Genomic DNA, 15,025 nt, shown 5'->3' with positions numbered 1-15,025 from the left:
AGTTTTAAGGGAGAAGACAAAGAAGTACACAAACTTTAGATAACAGAGAGAGAACTTATTCGATGACTGAGTCATCAGTCATTGAAAATAATCACCATGAAGGACATCTCTGTAGCCTACCAGGACAGCTGTGCTCAACAGATGGCAGAGGACCAGAACCCAAGGGTGGTTGGACAGAAGCATCAGCACTGATGGGTACAGACTGACAACCAGAGGTTGCTTTGTCCCTAATTTTTCAGGACCATGTAAGCACCTGGATTCTTGTAGGATACAGTTAAGGGGAGGACAAGTCTCAATAATGTTTGGTACCAGTTTTGCCAGCCCTTGAGGAGTAGGGGTCTCAGCCAAGTTTAATTTCACTTAAGCAATTAAGAAAGGTGACATTTCTCACATTCAAGTGTCATGGAACAATTTAAACCAGTTAAGGAATGCTTGAATTAATTTGAAAATTTGCCTAGAGAACACACAGACCCTCAAGAATGTGTTTGTAGATTCTTGGGGGTTAAAGACCCCCAGGATGAATAAACTACTGTAAGAAGTGAATAATGGCTCTTGCAATTGTGCAACATGGCAGTCCTGCTTGCTACCATGAGAAAAGCCAGACTGAGGACAAAGTAACCATATAGAGGAGGGCAGCAACAAGATAATACAGGAAAATGAACTACATTCTGATCAACCACCCTGAAGCTCACGAAGACCTCACATCAGCGAGAACTCCTTTCATCATCATCACCCCACCTTCCTAGAAAATTCACGGGTAAGAACTCAGTTTGACCTAGCCTGGCCATATGCCCACCTCTGTGGCTGAAGGAATAAAGTACCATGATTCACAGCCCCCAGAGGGGGAGGAGTGGCTGCCCCAAAGCAGGAGGAACAGAGTACTGGCCTGACAAAAACCACAGAGGGTAAACTCCTTGGACAGCTAGATTCCTGTTAAGTCAAGCTGCCATGTACATGTTAAACTTATCAAAGGCTTCAATAAACATTTACAGAATTAAATTGAAAGTGCTGGTCTGCTTAGTATCTGCAGTGACATAGCATTTTAAGGGTGGGTTTGGGCAACTGGCAAAAAAGTATTGATGCGGTTTTCTCAGAACATAGTAACGTGCCACTGGTAGAAAGAAAAGAAAGTGGCAGCCAGCAATCTGTGATCTGTGGGACCCTTAGGTCTACAAATACACTTATTGTCCAGTCTTTCGAGCAAAGTGCCTTGATTCAATAATAGTTACTACCACCCAAATCTGATCTCTAAGTAACATGTTGTTATACAAAATATGAAAATTCATAATTCACAAAAGGAAAAAAATTGGATTCTTCTTGAAGTAGTGTCAGTATATCAAAATGCTTGAATGGTTCAACAGTGGTATAAAGACTGATCAGCTAGAAAGTCCCAAATGTTATACACACTTGCTAATAGAGAAAAGCCAGGGAAGTGAAAACAAGACAAAAAAATTTTTAATTCCCATCAGTTAACAAAATTCCCCTAAGGAAACTTAGGGACTTTAAGATTCCTAACCCTAGCTTCTCTTATGAACTTAAGTTCTTTGCCACATCAGCGTGTTCTTATGCATACAGAGAGAGAATGCCAGTAGTTGCATGCAGGTAGTGGAACTAAAAGTTATTTTAATCAGTACACGTTTTACAGAAGAAAGAGGATTCCAGTGGTCTTTGAAGATTTTTTTCACTTCTTTTCCAAATGAAGAGGAAGGTGCTGTCTATGTTTGTTCAGCCCTGGCTGAGGCCAAGTTCACAGACTTGCCCAAGAACTGTCTGGGACAAGGAGGCTCAGCCTGTGCCAGAGGACAGAATCCCTCCTCATTAGGGGATAGAAACTGTGACTCTGACCTTCTTAGAGATCTGTTCCCATCAAGTGGACTCTAGAAATTAGACATTAGATTAGCAGCAACCCTCTGGGTACTGTAAGAAGTGTGAGTTAATGACACATTTTATCTTTTTTTTTTTTTCCACAATAGAAGGTGAAAGCAGCTCCTAGGCCCAACTGAATTTTCTCGTCTTTCTTGTCTCGCAACAAGACGAAGAATGGACTATCACTGGCATTGAACATAAAGTCACAAGGCACACAAGATATGTTTTAGAAAAACCTGCTATCTTGTTCAACTAACTGTCCAAGTTTTCTCCTTAGTCTACTAATGGTTGAGTCCACTGGTTCCCTTAATAACCTTCTCTAACCTTCCAAAAGGTGTTTCCTTAGACCTAAGAACCATAGACTGTGGTTCTCATATGCTTTGGCCTCAGGAACCCTTAATCCTCTTAAAAATTATTGAGGACTCTAAAAAGCTTTTGTTGGTATTTGACATGTTAGAAATTACAAGGGAGAAGAGATGAGAGACAGAGAGCCCTGAATGGATAGAGCTTCTGGTCCCAGACCTCCTTAGCTATTCGCTTGCCCTTCTGCTTTACCTGAGCCATTAAATCCCCCTTTCATGAGAGCGTGATATGGTTGGGTTTCTGCCCCTAGCGACTGAAAGAGGCCTGAATCATACATCCACAAAACAAAGAATAATCTAAGGCAAGAAATAAAGGATTAAATTGAGTATAACAGAATGCTGCTTTTCCCCCATTTGTTATCCATAAAAGTGAGAGCCTACAGAGGGTTGAAGAAGGTAAGCATCACCACTAACATTTTTCTACATTGCCTTAAGGATTTCAGAGTGCTTTCACATTCAGTATTTCACTTAATTTTTCCTACAACTTTATGAAACAACTTGTTTTATACCCATTTTACAGATCAGAAAACTGAGGTTCAGAAAGCCTATGTGCTATTAAGCAGCTGAGCCAAGACAAAATCCAAATCTTATCCTCCAGATTCCCACGGTCATAGTTCCTGCCTCGCATGAATGCTTGCAGTTTTATAGGGCACAGGCCTGCAGCACAAGCCTTGAAAATTTCAATTCCCAGACTTTTTGTCCATCTTCCTGCGGGAGGAGATGAGCGGTCTGCATAGCAGATCCTCTAAAATACCCACTGTATTTCGCTCTGCTCTGGAGGCGTGAAGAAGAGAACAGGAGTGGGGTTCAAGTGAGAACCGCAATCATTCTTTTCGAGCTCCGTAACTGACGGGCTGCGGGAGGGGGCTCAGACGTGGTGCTGGGCAGCAGCTGGAGGAGAAGCCAGGTAAGGCACTCTGCAGATAATCCACAGCCTGCGCCAGGGCAGCTAGAAGGAAAGAAAGCATCTCAGCTGCGGGTCGCGGTGGAAGAGATGCGGGATCGGCTGGACTCAGATTCCGAGGTCCTGGATTTGAAAGGCACCAGCACACAAAGAAACGACGAAGTTAAGTTCCGGTGGTAGGAAACGCAGAGTTGGAAACCGGCCCTCCCTGCCTACCTCGAGTGGAAACGCCTAACCCCCGATCACCCAGCCTAGAGCGGCTCTTCTTTATCCTTTGGGGCCGCGGGGACAGCCTGCCCCGGGCACGCCCGAAGCTCCTCAAAGGAACTACAAGCCCCACCAAACACTGGGGCGCGGGCGGTGATGACGAAGCCTCCGCGGATTGGCCATGCGGGGCGGGGCGCGCAGGCCTTCTTTGAGGAAGGGGGCGGGGAGAGGGGCGGGGCGAGCGGCGGCGGCTCAGCGGGCACGCCCCCTCGCCCGCGGCCCCCTCCCCGCCTCTCTCCGCCGCTCCTCTCGCTCCGCGGTCAGAGGGCCGGAGCGAGAAGATGGCGAAGACATATGATTATCTGTTCAAGCTGCTGCTGATCGGCGACTCGGGGGTGGGCAAGACCTGCCTCCTATTCCGCTTTTCCGAGGACGCCTTCAACACCACCTTCATCTCCACCATCGGTGAGGGAGGGGCCGCGGCCGGGGACGGGGAGTGAGAAATGGGGAGCGGGTGCGAGGGGGCCGGGAGAGAGCGGTGGGAGGGCTTGGGAGCCCCAGGGAAGGGACCCCGGGGACAGCAGGGCTGCGAGGGCAGTGGGAGAGGGTGAAGGCATGAGGGAGGGGGGGCCGGTGGGGACGTGAGGCTGGGGGGGCGGGCGGTTGAAAGGAGGAACTTGGGGGCAAAGGAAGGGGAGGAGGAACCAGAAAAACAAGGACTAGGGGTGTTGAGAGGGTTGGGGGGTGTGACAGGGAGGGGTCTTAGAGGGACAGAGTCGGGGGGACACAGGAAATCTCATGGAGAGAGAGAAGGGAATAGTGGGTGTGAAATGGATTAAAAGAGAGGAAAGAGGAAGGAAATGTGAAGGGGGAAATGAAGGGTTGGGGGAATGGGAATGGGAGGTCCGTGAAGTAAAGGACAGAGGACACAAGGGACAAGAGAAGTGAGAACCCGGGAATCCGGAAGGAGTTCGGAGGAATGAGTGATCAGGAGGTAAGGGATGAGGGGCACTGGCTACAAGAAGTCTGGTCATAGATATCATGGGAGGGGGCAGAAGAAAATTGCAGGTAGAAGATGAGTTCAGGGAGCCAGAGGATGGAATGAGGATACTTGGTGGAGAAAGTAAAGGAGAGCTGGCTGTGAAATAGAAAGGAAAAAGGGAAGCAGAATATACAGTAGAGAGGTTGAGCAGAGAAGAGAGAAGATGGGATAGGGAGAGGAAATGGAAAGTAGGACTTTCTCCAGTAACTGGGAGCACTGGTTACCATTTCCTCTCTCTTTACTCCCTTTGGATCAAGTGCAGGAGAAAGAGCAAAAAGTGACTAATAATGAGATACGGTGTATGGAGCATTAAATTGTTCTGTGAGTGTTAAGGGGTGTTAAGAGGATGGGTGACTTTGGGAATGGTGTGGTCAGGAAAATGTGGTTCATTCCTTTACTATCTCCTGTGCCACAGCACTTCTCAATTTTTAAAGTTCTTAGCCTTGAAGGTTTAATAATCCTCAGCTGGGGAATTGATCTTACATTCTGCCTGCCTTCCTGTATATTTTCCTTTGGTTTTAATTATTACTTGCTAAACGAATCACAACATGCAATATACCCCTCAGTTACTTTCAATTGATTCTGATTTTTCTGGTCTTGGCTGGGAGCTGTCCTTCCTACTTTTGGAAGACTCTGGTCAGGTAACAAGATCTCTAAACGTAAACCTAAAGAAGAGCAAATCAGAGCTGGTTTTAAGCTGCCTGTACAAGTGATCTTAACATCATTTCCCTTGTTAAATAGCTGCTGTTAATTAAGGCCCTTAAGAATCTTAGCTCTTGGTTGTCTGGATAATGTCATGGCTTCTCATAGCGGCTCACTTAAGCATCTTTCAAATGGTTCTTACAGCATATTTCGCCATGAATTGCTGGGATTATTAGGGGGCTAGTGCTATGGTAATGAGTTATGTTTTAAGGATAGTTTATCATTTATAAAAGAAGAATATTGGGGTGTAGAGCACTCTTCAGCCAAGCACTAGGAAAGGCTATGGTTTGTTTGTTCTGGCGTCTTTCATATGGATTGAGTGGTCTGAAACCTCCTGGGTGTTACGAAGTCTGGGCTTAGGGAAGTTTGAGTTGCAAGTTCTTGGCAGTCATTCTTGAGTGGGACTTTTTCTCTTCGGAGGAAGCAGATTTTAAATGTCATGTCTCAAGTATATTCCTAAGAGATTTGATGGGAGCTGTTGCGGCAACCAAAAGGCATTAATTTTTGATGCTGGTACTCATTTCAAAACCCCATAACCCTTTTTCATTGTTGAATGCACACTGCAGTCCAGATGGTAAAGGACGGTTTCTAACAAGTCGAGTGGGTTGCCTTTTGTCCGTTCTATGAGTGACCCTCCCAGAAGTATTCCCCTGCATCGAAAGTGACTGAATCTCACTGATGCTGTTTCCATTAAGCTCCTTTTTTGCTTGTTTGTAATAGTTTTATTAGTTTCCTCTTTTTTGGTCTTAATTTTTGCCCCACCTTTTCTGTGAGGGTGCCTGCTTCCTTTTACGATAGTAGCTTTGAAAAGTTACCTTTCATTCTGAAGGAGTACAATCTTTCTTCCGTGGATTTTTAAATTTTTTTTTTTTAATGATTGAAATTTCGTTTTGTGGAGGGTTGCAGCTATTAAGGCAGGAAAACCAGTGTCCTGAAAGAGCTTAGAACTGGAGGTAGACGTTAAATGGGGTGAATCTCACGTGTCATGTTGTCCTTTGTATTTTCCGTGGGGTGGATGTGGTAAAGAGAGGCTCTGAGCTTTGTCTTCAGTTGACATGGAGGAGGGGAAATCCCATTCAGCCCCAGAGCTCTGACAGGAAGTGGTGGCCCACTGCCTTCAAACAGCACAAAAACTGTACATACGTACAACCTAATGCTTTGGAGTTGAAGTTAAGCTAGGAAAATAAGGTGAATGTTAACATCAATCTAGTGAAAAGTTCCACACACACCGATCACAAACATAGGCTTGGAGCGTCCACATCTCTGGCAGCAATATCTACCCCCCTCCAGCCATCACCCCTGTTTCCAGGTGATCTGAGGTTGCTGAGGGGAGAGTTGGTGGTCCATCTCCTTCCAGTCATAATTATTTCTTGAGGCACCTCAGTGTGGAAGTTTCCAGGGCTTTTCTGACTGCCACATCATTGCTGACAAAACTTGATAAGGTCTACGTCCCAGGAATTGTCCATTCCTTAATGGGCATTTCTTAATACATGGGGTTTGTGTGTGTGTGTGTGTGTGTGTGTGTGTGTGTGTGTGTGTGTGTGTGTTGGGAGATATGTATGGATGCCTGTTTCTTCCCATGGAGATACATTTACAGTCTTAATTTTGCTTTGTTAAAATTTAAGTAGTTTTAAAAAAGGACATCTGCCACCTCTAGACACTGTTTTGATAGGGGTTCTGCATTCATGAAAGGAAGGAGGCAATCAGTCATTTTGATTACAGAAACAGTTGTCGCACAGATGCTTTCTTCTTTCATGTATCTAAGGTTCTGGTATCTTCTCTGATGTCCCAGCTCCCCTCATTTCCTTTCTGCTCTTGGGGGTGGTAGAGGGTACAGTTTTTTCAACTGACTTGTTGGGACTCTTTTCGTATATCAGTCAGATAATATTTAACTTTTGAGTAGGGATGTTTTATCCATTTGAAGTTGTAGGCCCAGTGTCTAGGACCAACAACCAACTAGCATTTCAGTTCAAACGAAAAACTCAAGAACTGAAAAAAAAAATTTTGATTGACTCCCCAAGCCCCTTACATGATCATTAATAACGATTAATTAAATGTATGTAAAATGTAGCATTAAGACAACTAGGAAACGGTAATACAGTAGCTCTGAATTATATTTCCTATGGGATGTGGGTACATTTTAATATTGATGCGAGGGTCATATTGATGTCTTGGAATGACCTGTACCGAACAAGGTGCTGGGAGAACAGAAAGAGAAAACCCAGCCCTGTCCTCTAACAGGACAGTCTAAGCTTCCTCCCTTAACTGTCTCTCCCCTGCCCTGCCCCCTTCTTCCTGTTAGGGTATTTCCTGAGTGGTTTTATTATTTAGTATAGTCATAGTTTGACAGCAGAGTCTTAGAAATTATCTACCTTATGCCCATGGCCCAGTTTTATAAGTAAGAAAACTGAGCTTAGGTTGATACTGTCAAGATCACACAGCTGATTGTAGAAGAGCCTCTAGTGAAACCCCAGATTCAAGTCTGGATCACTTTTCACGACTGAGCTGCTGCTATTTCTGATCAGTATCATCACCACCATAAATTCAAGTCACCATCTTTTCCAGGGAGGAATTCGATTTTGCACGTTTGCTTTTATGTGAGGAAAGTTAAGGTGTTCCCATTTGGAGTAGCTGTATCACTTTAGGGAAACAGTAAATGCTAATACAACTCAGAGTCCTATAGGAGTTTATATGGGTAACTCGGCACGTTGTAACTGTCCTTTGCCCTTTCTATGTCTGTAGTTTCACGTTAAGAGATCAAAGTATCCTGCCATTAAAATTCCTTCCATGTGCAAAATAACTAATGACGTCATATTAATGTGTGCTGATAATTGTTGCAGCCTAGTGCCTAACATTTTATTCCCTAACATTTTTATTCCTTAACATTTTTTTCTTGGATTCACTTACTTTCGTTTAGGAGTTGGCAAACTATCGCCCACAGGCCAAATGTGGCCTGCGGCCTGCAGCCTGTTTTTGTGCAGTCCACAAGGGAAGAATGTTTTTTACATTTTTAAAGGGTTATTAAAAAGTAACACAAAACAAAGAATATGCAACAGACACCATATATGTCCCACAAAGCTTAAAAATATTTACTAAAAAAAAAAAAAAAAAAAAAAAAAAAAAAAAAAAAATATTTACTAACTGTTCCTTTACAGAAAGAGTTTGCTGACCCCAGTTTAAAATTAAAAACTGTTTTTGGTTGGTAGCAATTCAAAGTTTTTATCAAGACTGATTGACTGAAAAACAAACTTTGTCGTATTTACATTTTTATCCAAGATGATATCAACATTTGGCTGAGTATAATCCAGATACGTAGTGCAAGTAGATTTTAATTTTCATAGTTGTTTTCCATGGTTTCAACCTCTCAAACAAAAATATGTAAGGGACAGGCAACTTCAACTTGAACATTTTGTACATAAAGCCTTATTTTAATGTCACTGTGTTTTTTTTTTCCTCTTGTGAGTGTCAGTATTTTATTTTGGCGTGAAGTCGGGAAGCTGGAAGATACACTGTATTTAAAATTTTCTTGGTTCCCCCTCACATTGTGGAAACCCCCTCCCCCCAGAGCTAATCTGTTCAAATACTTAAAAATTACAGCAGCAAAACAAAAGCACAGAAAAAAGAAAACCGGATAGAGAAGGTAGCCAGGCCAGTAGTGTCACTTGGTCTGGACGACTGAGGTGCTGGACAGGAGCTTCTGTTTCTGTTTTTTCTTTTCTTCCTCCTTTCTCTTCAGAGAGGGGATCTGGAGTAGCTGGCATGCCCAGTTTCGTGAATGCTGCTTCAATAGCTTGGCTGAAGGAATTCTGGAAACTGGGCACAGGAACACTGTCTGCGTTATCACTCTCCCCATCGCTGTCCACAGTGGCAGGAGGACCTAAGCTGTTTTCATCTTTCTTTGGAGCAGTTTTGGGCCACACATCTGCTTTTGCTTTTCCAATTCTCAGCATCTGGGCAAAGGAAGGGAAGGGAGAGTCTTCTTCCAGACTCCCAATGCAGAATGAAGAACTGCCCTGACCGGCGGTGGGTGACAGAGGGGTCCGCAGAAAGTCTGCTTGGGAACCTGGACTTCTGCTAAGAGGAGAAAGGGAGAGAGCCCCATGGCCCTTTCTTTCAAAGCTGTCGATAGACTTCCCATCTAGGTGATAGCTTTGAAAAGAACACTGTTTCAGGATTTTAATACTTGATCATAAAGGGTTAAACTCATCTCCTCAGTTAATGTTCTAGCGAATGCAAAATGCCATTCAACAAATCAAGGATGGGAGTGGGAAACTGAGTCTTGGAGACAGACCTAGATGTGTCTTAAGAATAAGCGTACTTTAACAAAGAGCTTCACCAGCTGTTCTGCATGGCAGCAAACCAGGGAGGAGGTTCTCTTGGCAACAGCACCAAGATTGTTTGGATCCTCTAAGAAAAGCTGGAGAGAGATAGGTTTGGATATTGTCTTAGAGGAAAATGTCTGGTCTTTGAAGACAAGGAAAAATTTAGCAGTTGATATTTTAGTGGAATCTGATAACTGAACCTGGAAGGAACCATGGAACCAGAAGTGGGAGACCAGGGAGCTGCCGACATGGCCTGAGGACATGGCTAGCTCTAGGTCAGATCTGCCTGCCTGCACACAGGACCGTTCTGGAGACCAGCACTCTGGTGTGTGTTAGAATGACTACGTGGGAAAATTCGGCAGGAAAGAGTTTTCATAGCAGGATGAGAAGAGGGTGGGAGTGGGGAATGGGGAAGTAACTGTTAGCTGGTGAGTAATATCGTGGAACATAACATAATATGGATCTTCTGAAATTTAAGTAGCCGATGTAGCGGCTTGGTTCATGTTTGGTGTTAGGGAGATTGCATGGTCAATTAAGAGCAATAGGTCTGGGGTCAGATCAGGGTTCATGTCCTGACATCTGCCGTTCCTTCATCTCTGGCCTTTAGTGAGTCAGTTGTCCTTCTAGGGCCTTCGTTCCTTTATCTGTACTAGAGTATACTAATACTATACCAACTTTTCAGCGTTGATGTGAGTTCCCTAGGGCAGGAATCAAATATTATTCACCTTTTAAGTCTCCAAGGCCAATCAATTGGATGAATGAATTATGAAAGCACTATATGAGCTATAAAGCATTGCTTAAATTTTAGTTGTTATCTTTCATAATATTCTAGATAACTAGACGATGTCTGAGGCAAGATTAAAAGTGCTTAATTTGAATTCTTAATACAAGAATGGTATTTCCCCCACTGTAAAATGCTGTCTTTCTATAATCAGTTTTAAAGGGATATTTTAGACTCTGAAAGATATTTCACTTGTCTTTCGGTCTTCATAATAAGCTGTTTAACACCCTGCTTCCAACCCCCCACTAACATAAATACCAAATAGAAAATGAGTGAAATCACTGGGTTTGCTTTAGAAGAGCCATTTCAGCTTTGTCTTTGCCCATTAGCTTCAAACAATGCAACAGATGCCTATTAACAGTTTCATGCCCGGTTTTAATTAGCAGATGGAGCTATGTTTGTGTCTGTGTTCTGCCCAGCACTGTTTGAGTGACAGGGTAGTGAGTGGTTTGGAATTGGGCTGGGCGTTTGGGTTGAATAAAGCCAAATTCTATTTTTAAAAAGATGAATATAAACATTTATTATATAGAACCGCTTGTGTATCTCAGTGAAACAGCATAGTGTCTAGAGTAAAACTAATGTTTGCAGTTATGTTTTCTGCTCTTATTATCCTTTAGAAATTACATAATATGGAAAAATACGTTTTTATGGCTTAAATGAAGGTTTTTGGGTAGTCTTGAAACTATCATGTAGTGGCTTTCTCTGAAGATCTGTTTCAGTATTTTGGTATAGTGGGTTGAGGACTATGCAAAGCTGGGACGAAATGGGCTTCAGCATGAATGTCGATGCTGATGGGTTGGTAGCTGCCTCCCAACATGCTGTGTTGTATAGAGTTCTGAGGTCCTGTCTGAGCTCAGCAAGACCGAGGGCTGTGAAAGATTCCTGATGTGGGCCATGGGCAATGGACGGAGAGAGTGGATGGCAACATCCTACATATTTGCTATCTATTTTCTTTTTCTTTTCTTTCTTTTCTTTTTTTGGGCTGTGTCAGTCTTAGTCGCGGCACACGGGATATTCGTTGAGGCATGCGGGATCTTTCACGAGGCATGCAGGATCTTTTGTTGCAGCGTTCTGGCTTCTCTCTAGTTGTGGTGCACGGGCTTAGTTGCCCTGCAACATGTGGGATCTTAGTTCCCTGACCAGGGATCGAACCCGTGTCCCCTGCGTTGGAAGGCAGATTCTTTACCACTGGACCACCAGGGAAGTCCCTGCTGCCTGTTTTCTAAAGTGAATATGTAGTATCTGCTGTCCAGTGTCTCATGGTTAAATTTCAGTATTAAAACATTATCTGTCAATGACTATTACATATATATATATTTTTTTAATAAATTTATTTATTTTTGGCTGCATTGGGTCTTTGTTGTGGTGCATGGGCTTCTTATTGCGGTGGCTTCTCTTGTTGCGGAGCACCAGCTCTAGGCATGCGGGCTTCAGTAGTTGTGGCACACGGGCTCAGTAGTTGTAGCTCGTGGGCTCTAGAGTGTGGGCTGTAGAGCACAGGCTCAGTAGTTGTGACGCATGGGCTTAGTTGCTCTGCAGCATGTGGGATCTTCCCAGACCAGTGTCCCCTGCACTGGCAGGTATATTCTTAACCACTGAGCCACCAGGGAAGTCCTTATTGGATACATTGTGTCTGGAGATGTGTCCTTTTCCTGTGTTCAGTTTTGACTTTGGGGATTTTCCTTATTTTGCGTTGAATTATTAAGAACCTTAAAGGAAGTAGGTGCCTGATTGTCCTTAGAGGAAGAAATGTCTGCACTGCTTTTTTTTTAAAAGTTACTTAGTTACTTAGGACTTCCTTAGGGAAGCCACATAAAGTGATGGAAACAACTTGGAACCAGTTCTTGCAGCACTGTGACAAAGTATTTTCTTGCTGTCTCGCCTGTAGCATTCAGCATCAGTTTAATTAGGCACTTTGGTATTTACCTGTTGCTGAAACTTTGGACATTTTCCAAGGAGCTCTCATCTTCCTCAGCCCAGAATTTTAATTCTTGGCTCCCAGGAGAAAGTGCGAAAGCTCTGCATGTCCTCATGTTCATCAGATTAGGTTTGCTGTCACTAAGACAGGCTGGATGACAGTGCTGCTTGCAGTCCCATGAGGCATTGCAGATTTCAGAGCCCTTAGCAGAAGCTCAGTTAGGTATGGAATCCCACCTCATGATGATAAAAACCAACCACAAAGTCGTCAAGCAGTATGTCGTGTTTCACGGCTTCCTGCTGGCAAAGTTGGGACTGGCGTGACTTCCCAACGTCATGTCGTAATTTTGCATATTTGAGGGAAGAACTTGGCAGTAATTCGTTTAATAATTCATAGATATTTTCCTGATGTATAAAGTAGAAGGGCAGTCTCTAAAATGTATGATCAACTTTTGACCTGAAATATAGGGTGGTCTACTTAAAAGTTGAATTATAAGAGTTCATTTCTTATGACCGTATGCAATATTTGTTTAGCTGGAATAGGTATCGCAAAATAGTTTAATCTCATGCAAATCTCATACACGAAATCCATTACGAAAAAAATAGTTTGCATTGTGAGATGTCAGTGACTAACCCTACTGTAATTTGTTGCTTATGAATTTGGATGGGATAGCTGTTTATGTTTTTCAACAAGGAATTTTTTTTTCTTAAGGTCTCTGAATAAAATCTTGAGATGGCATGGAAAACAATTCTTTATTGAGAGTTAACTGTTCCATTTTTGGAATGATTCAGACCACTTTCTCATTTCACTCTCCATTAACACCTCACCCCTATCAGGGTTTGGGGAGAGGGGATTGGATTGGGAAGAGAACAATGAAAACAGCATTCCACCCTCCTCCTGTATCAGTTTCTTTGACTACTTGTTCAGTCTCTTTCGCTTTTGTTAACAGTTGGAGTAAACTGTTGGGTGAGGAGTTAGAAACTTCTGCCTAAAATATGGTGACTTTTGACTGCATTGCTTTCTTACATTGTTTAAAACTAAATAATAAAAAATTGTCATAACCATGTCTCAGTCATAACCAGCAATGAACAGATTAGGATGTTGTCCATGAACAAAATAATTTGAGTGAGTGCATTTCCTATTTTGTCTACTTACTATTGTTTTGAAATTTTCCAGTCTTGTAGAAGCATGAAAAATTAACAAAACAAGCAAAATAATTTCTTTCACATCCACAAAATTCCATAAGAGTTAAATTTTAAAACATGTATATATAAATATCATCAGAGGTGTGTCTCTGTCTTGGCCCTTCAGCCTTCAACTTCGATAAACACCATTGTATTTTATTTTCTGTTGGAATCTCATTATATGATTTACCATATTTTTTTTGGTCAGGTTGTCTCCTTGTTATTGCAAAATAAAGTATATAGTACTCTGAAAAACAATTGTTGCTCGTTTCCAATCAGTGATGGCACAAGTCCTTCCTAAGGGCATTAGGCCAGGCCTGTTTTCTCATCGTGAAAGGCAAGTTCCGGCTTCGATGGTCTTCAGTCTCTTCTGGCTGCAGCATTCTGTGAGTCTATGAAATCGAGTAGTGTCTGTAAAGAAAAAAAGGGTTTGTCCTTTTTCAGTTAATGATTGTGGGGAGGTTTCTTTTTGCAGGTAGACACTAGGGTTTTGATGACATGAAAACAGAAGGAAGAAGAAGTAGCATTAGTTAATTCAAGCTGAGCCTATGTTGATCTTGTAATTTGATTAAACTTTTTATAGTACCAAAGAGACTGCTTAATGTTTTTGAATCCTGTCCTTAGAAATGTCTTGGTTTAAACAATAAAGCTAAATGTCACCAGAAAAATAACTATAGTCAGCCCTTTGTATCTGTGGGTTCCACATCCACAGATTCTACATCTGAGGATTGAACCAAACTTGGATTGAAAATAGGAAAAAAAACTCCAGGAAGTTCTTAAAAGCAAAACTTGCATTTGCCACACACGCCAGCATCTATTTACATAGCATTTACATTGTATTAGGTATTGTAAGTAATACAGAGATGATTTAAAGTATATGGGAGGATATGCATAGGTTATATGCCAAATACTGTGCCATTTTATATAAGGGACTTGAGCATCTGCAGATTTTGATATGCATACTCTTTGGGGCGGGGGTGTCCTAGCACCAGTCCCCCACAGGTACCAAGGGATAACTGTACCTGAAAGCTGTAAAAATATTTCTTTGAGATGTATAAAGTATTTTCAGATTACCTCATTTTTGTCACATGAAACATGGTGAAGTAGGTGAAAAATAAACTAAAATAATAGGAAGTCTTTTGCTTCTTAGGTATGCTGATGTTAAATTTCTGTTTGACAGTTGGGGGGCCTGAGACCCAGAGGCATGGAGGTTGTTCAAGGTCACACAGAGCCTGGCCTTGAGCAGTAGTTTTCTGATTTCAAGTCTCTTTTCTCTTATAAGTCCTCTACCTTCAATTCTCTTGTTATGGAAAGACATTGATGGTATAGCATAAAACCTGGACATAGTAAGTATTTTGTGGGAGAAAAGTCAGAGATTGAACTAGGAGACTAGGGTGATTAGCCATTTGCTTTCGGGCAAGTCTTTTAGCTTCTTGTGGCCTTTGTTTTCTTTCCTCTTTTTTTTTGGCCTTTCTTTTCTTATCAGTAAAAAGGAGAGGCTGGGGTTGGGAACTGTAGTGATTTGTTAGTAGGCTACTAGTGTCAGCCACTAAGTCATTTTCACTAAATTCACTCATTCAGTGAACAGTGTTTTTTAGTCCATGAAATATTGAGAGGAGAAAAGAGTAGCGAGTATCCAGGCAGTTTGAACACAATGATGAAAAGGGCTTCAAAGGGATTAATGGAAGATGTTAGGAAAGCATAGAGGAGAGGTAGAGGAGGGCGTCTAGGAGGGAA

General features: G+C 42.5%; 1 protein-coding gene across 1 annotated transcript in view; it reads left to right on the top strand.

Moving 5' to 3' along the window:
- The first annotated feature begins 3,599 nt into the window (after window positions 1-3,599).
- Window positions 3,600-15,025, top strand: part of RAB8B (RAB8B, member RAS oncogene family) — a 66,955-nt gene continuing 55,529 nt past the window's right edge. The window contains exon 1 of the mRNA XM_004274720.3: window positions 3,600-3,804. Coding sequence (XP_004274768.1) covers window positions 3,681-3,804 — 124 coding nt within the window. The 5' untranslated portion in view covers window positions 3,600-3,680. The remainder of the gene's footprint in view (window positions 3,805-15,025) is intronic.

The sequence above is a fragment of the Orcinus orca genome, chromosome 2 (assembly GCF_937001465.1).
Source record: "Orcinus orca chromosome 2, mOrcOrc1.1, whole genome shotgun sequence".
Taxonomy (NCBI): Eukaryota; Metazoa; Chordata; class Mammalia; order Artiodactyla; family Delphinidae; genus Orcinus; species Orcinus orca.
The sequence above is the reverse complement of the archived record's forward strand: the minus strand, read 5'-3'. Positions and strand labels throughout refer to the sequence as shown.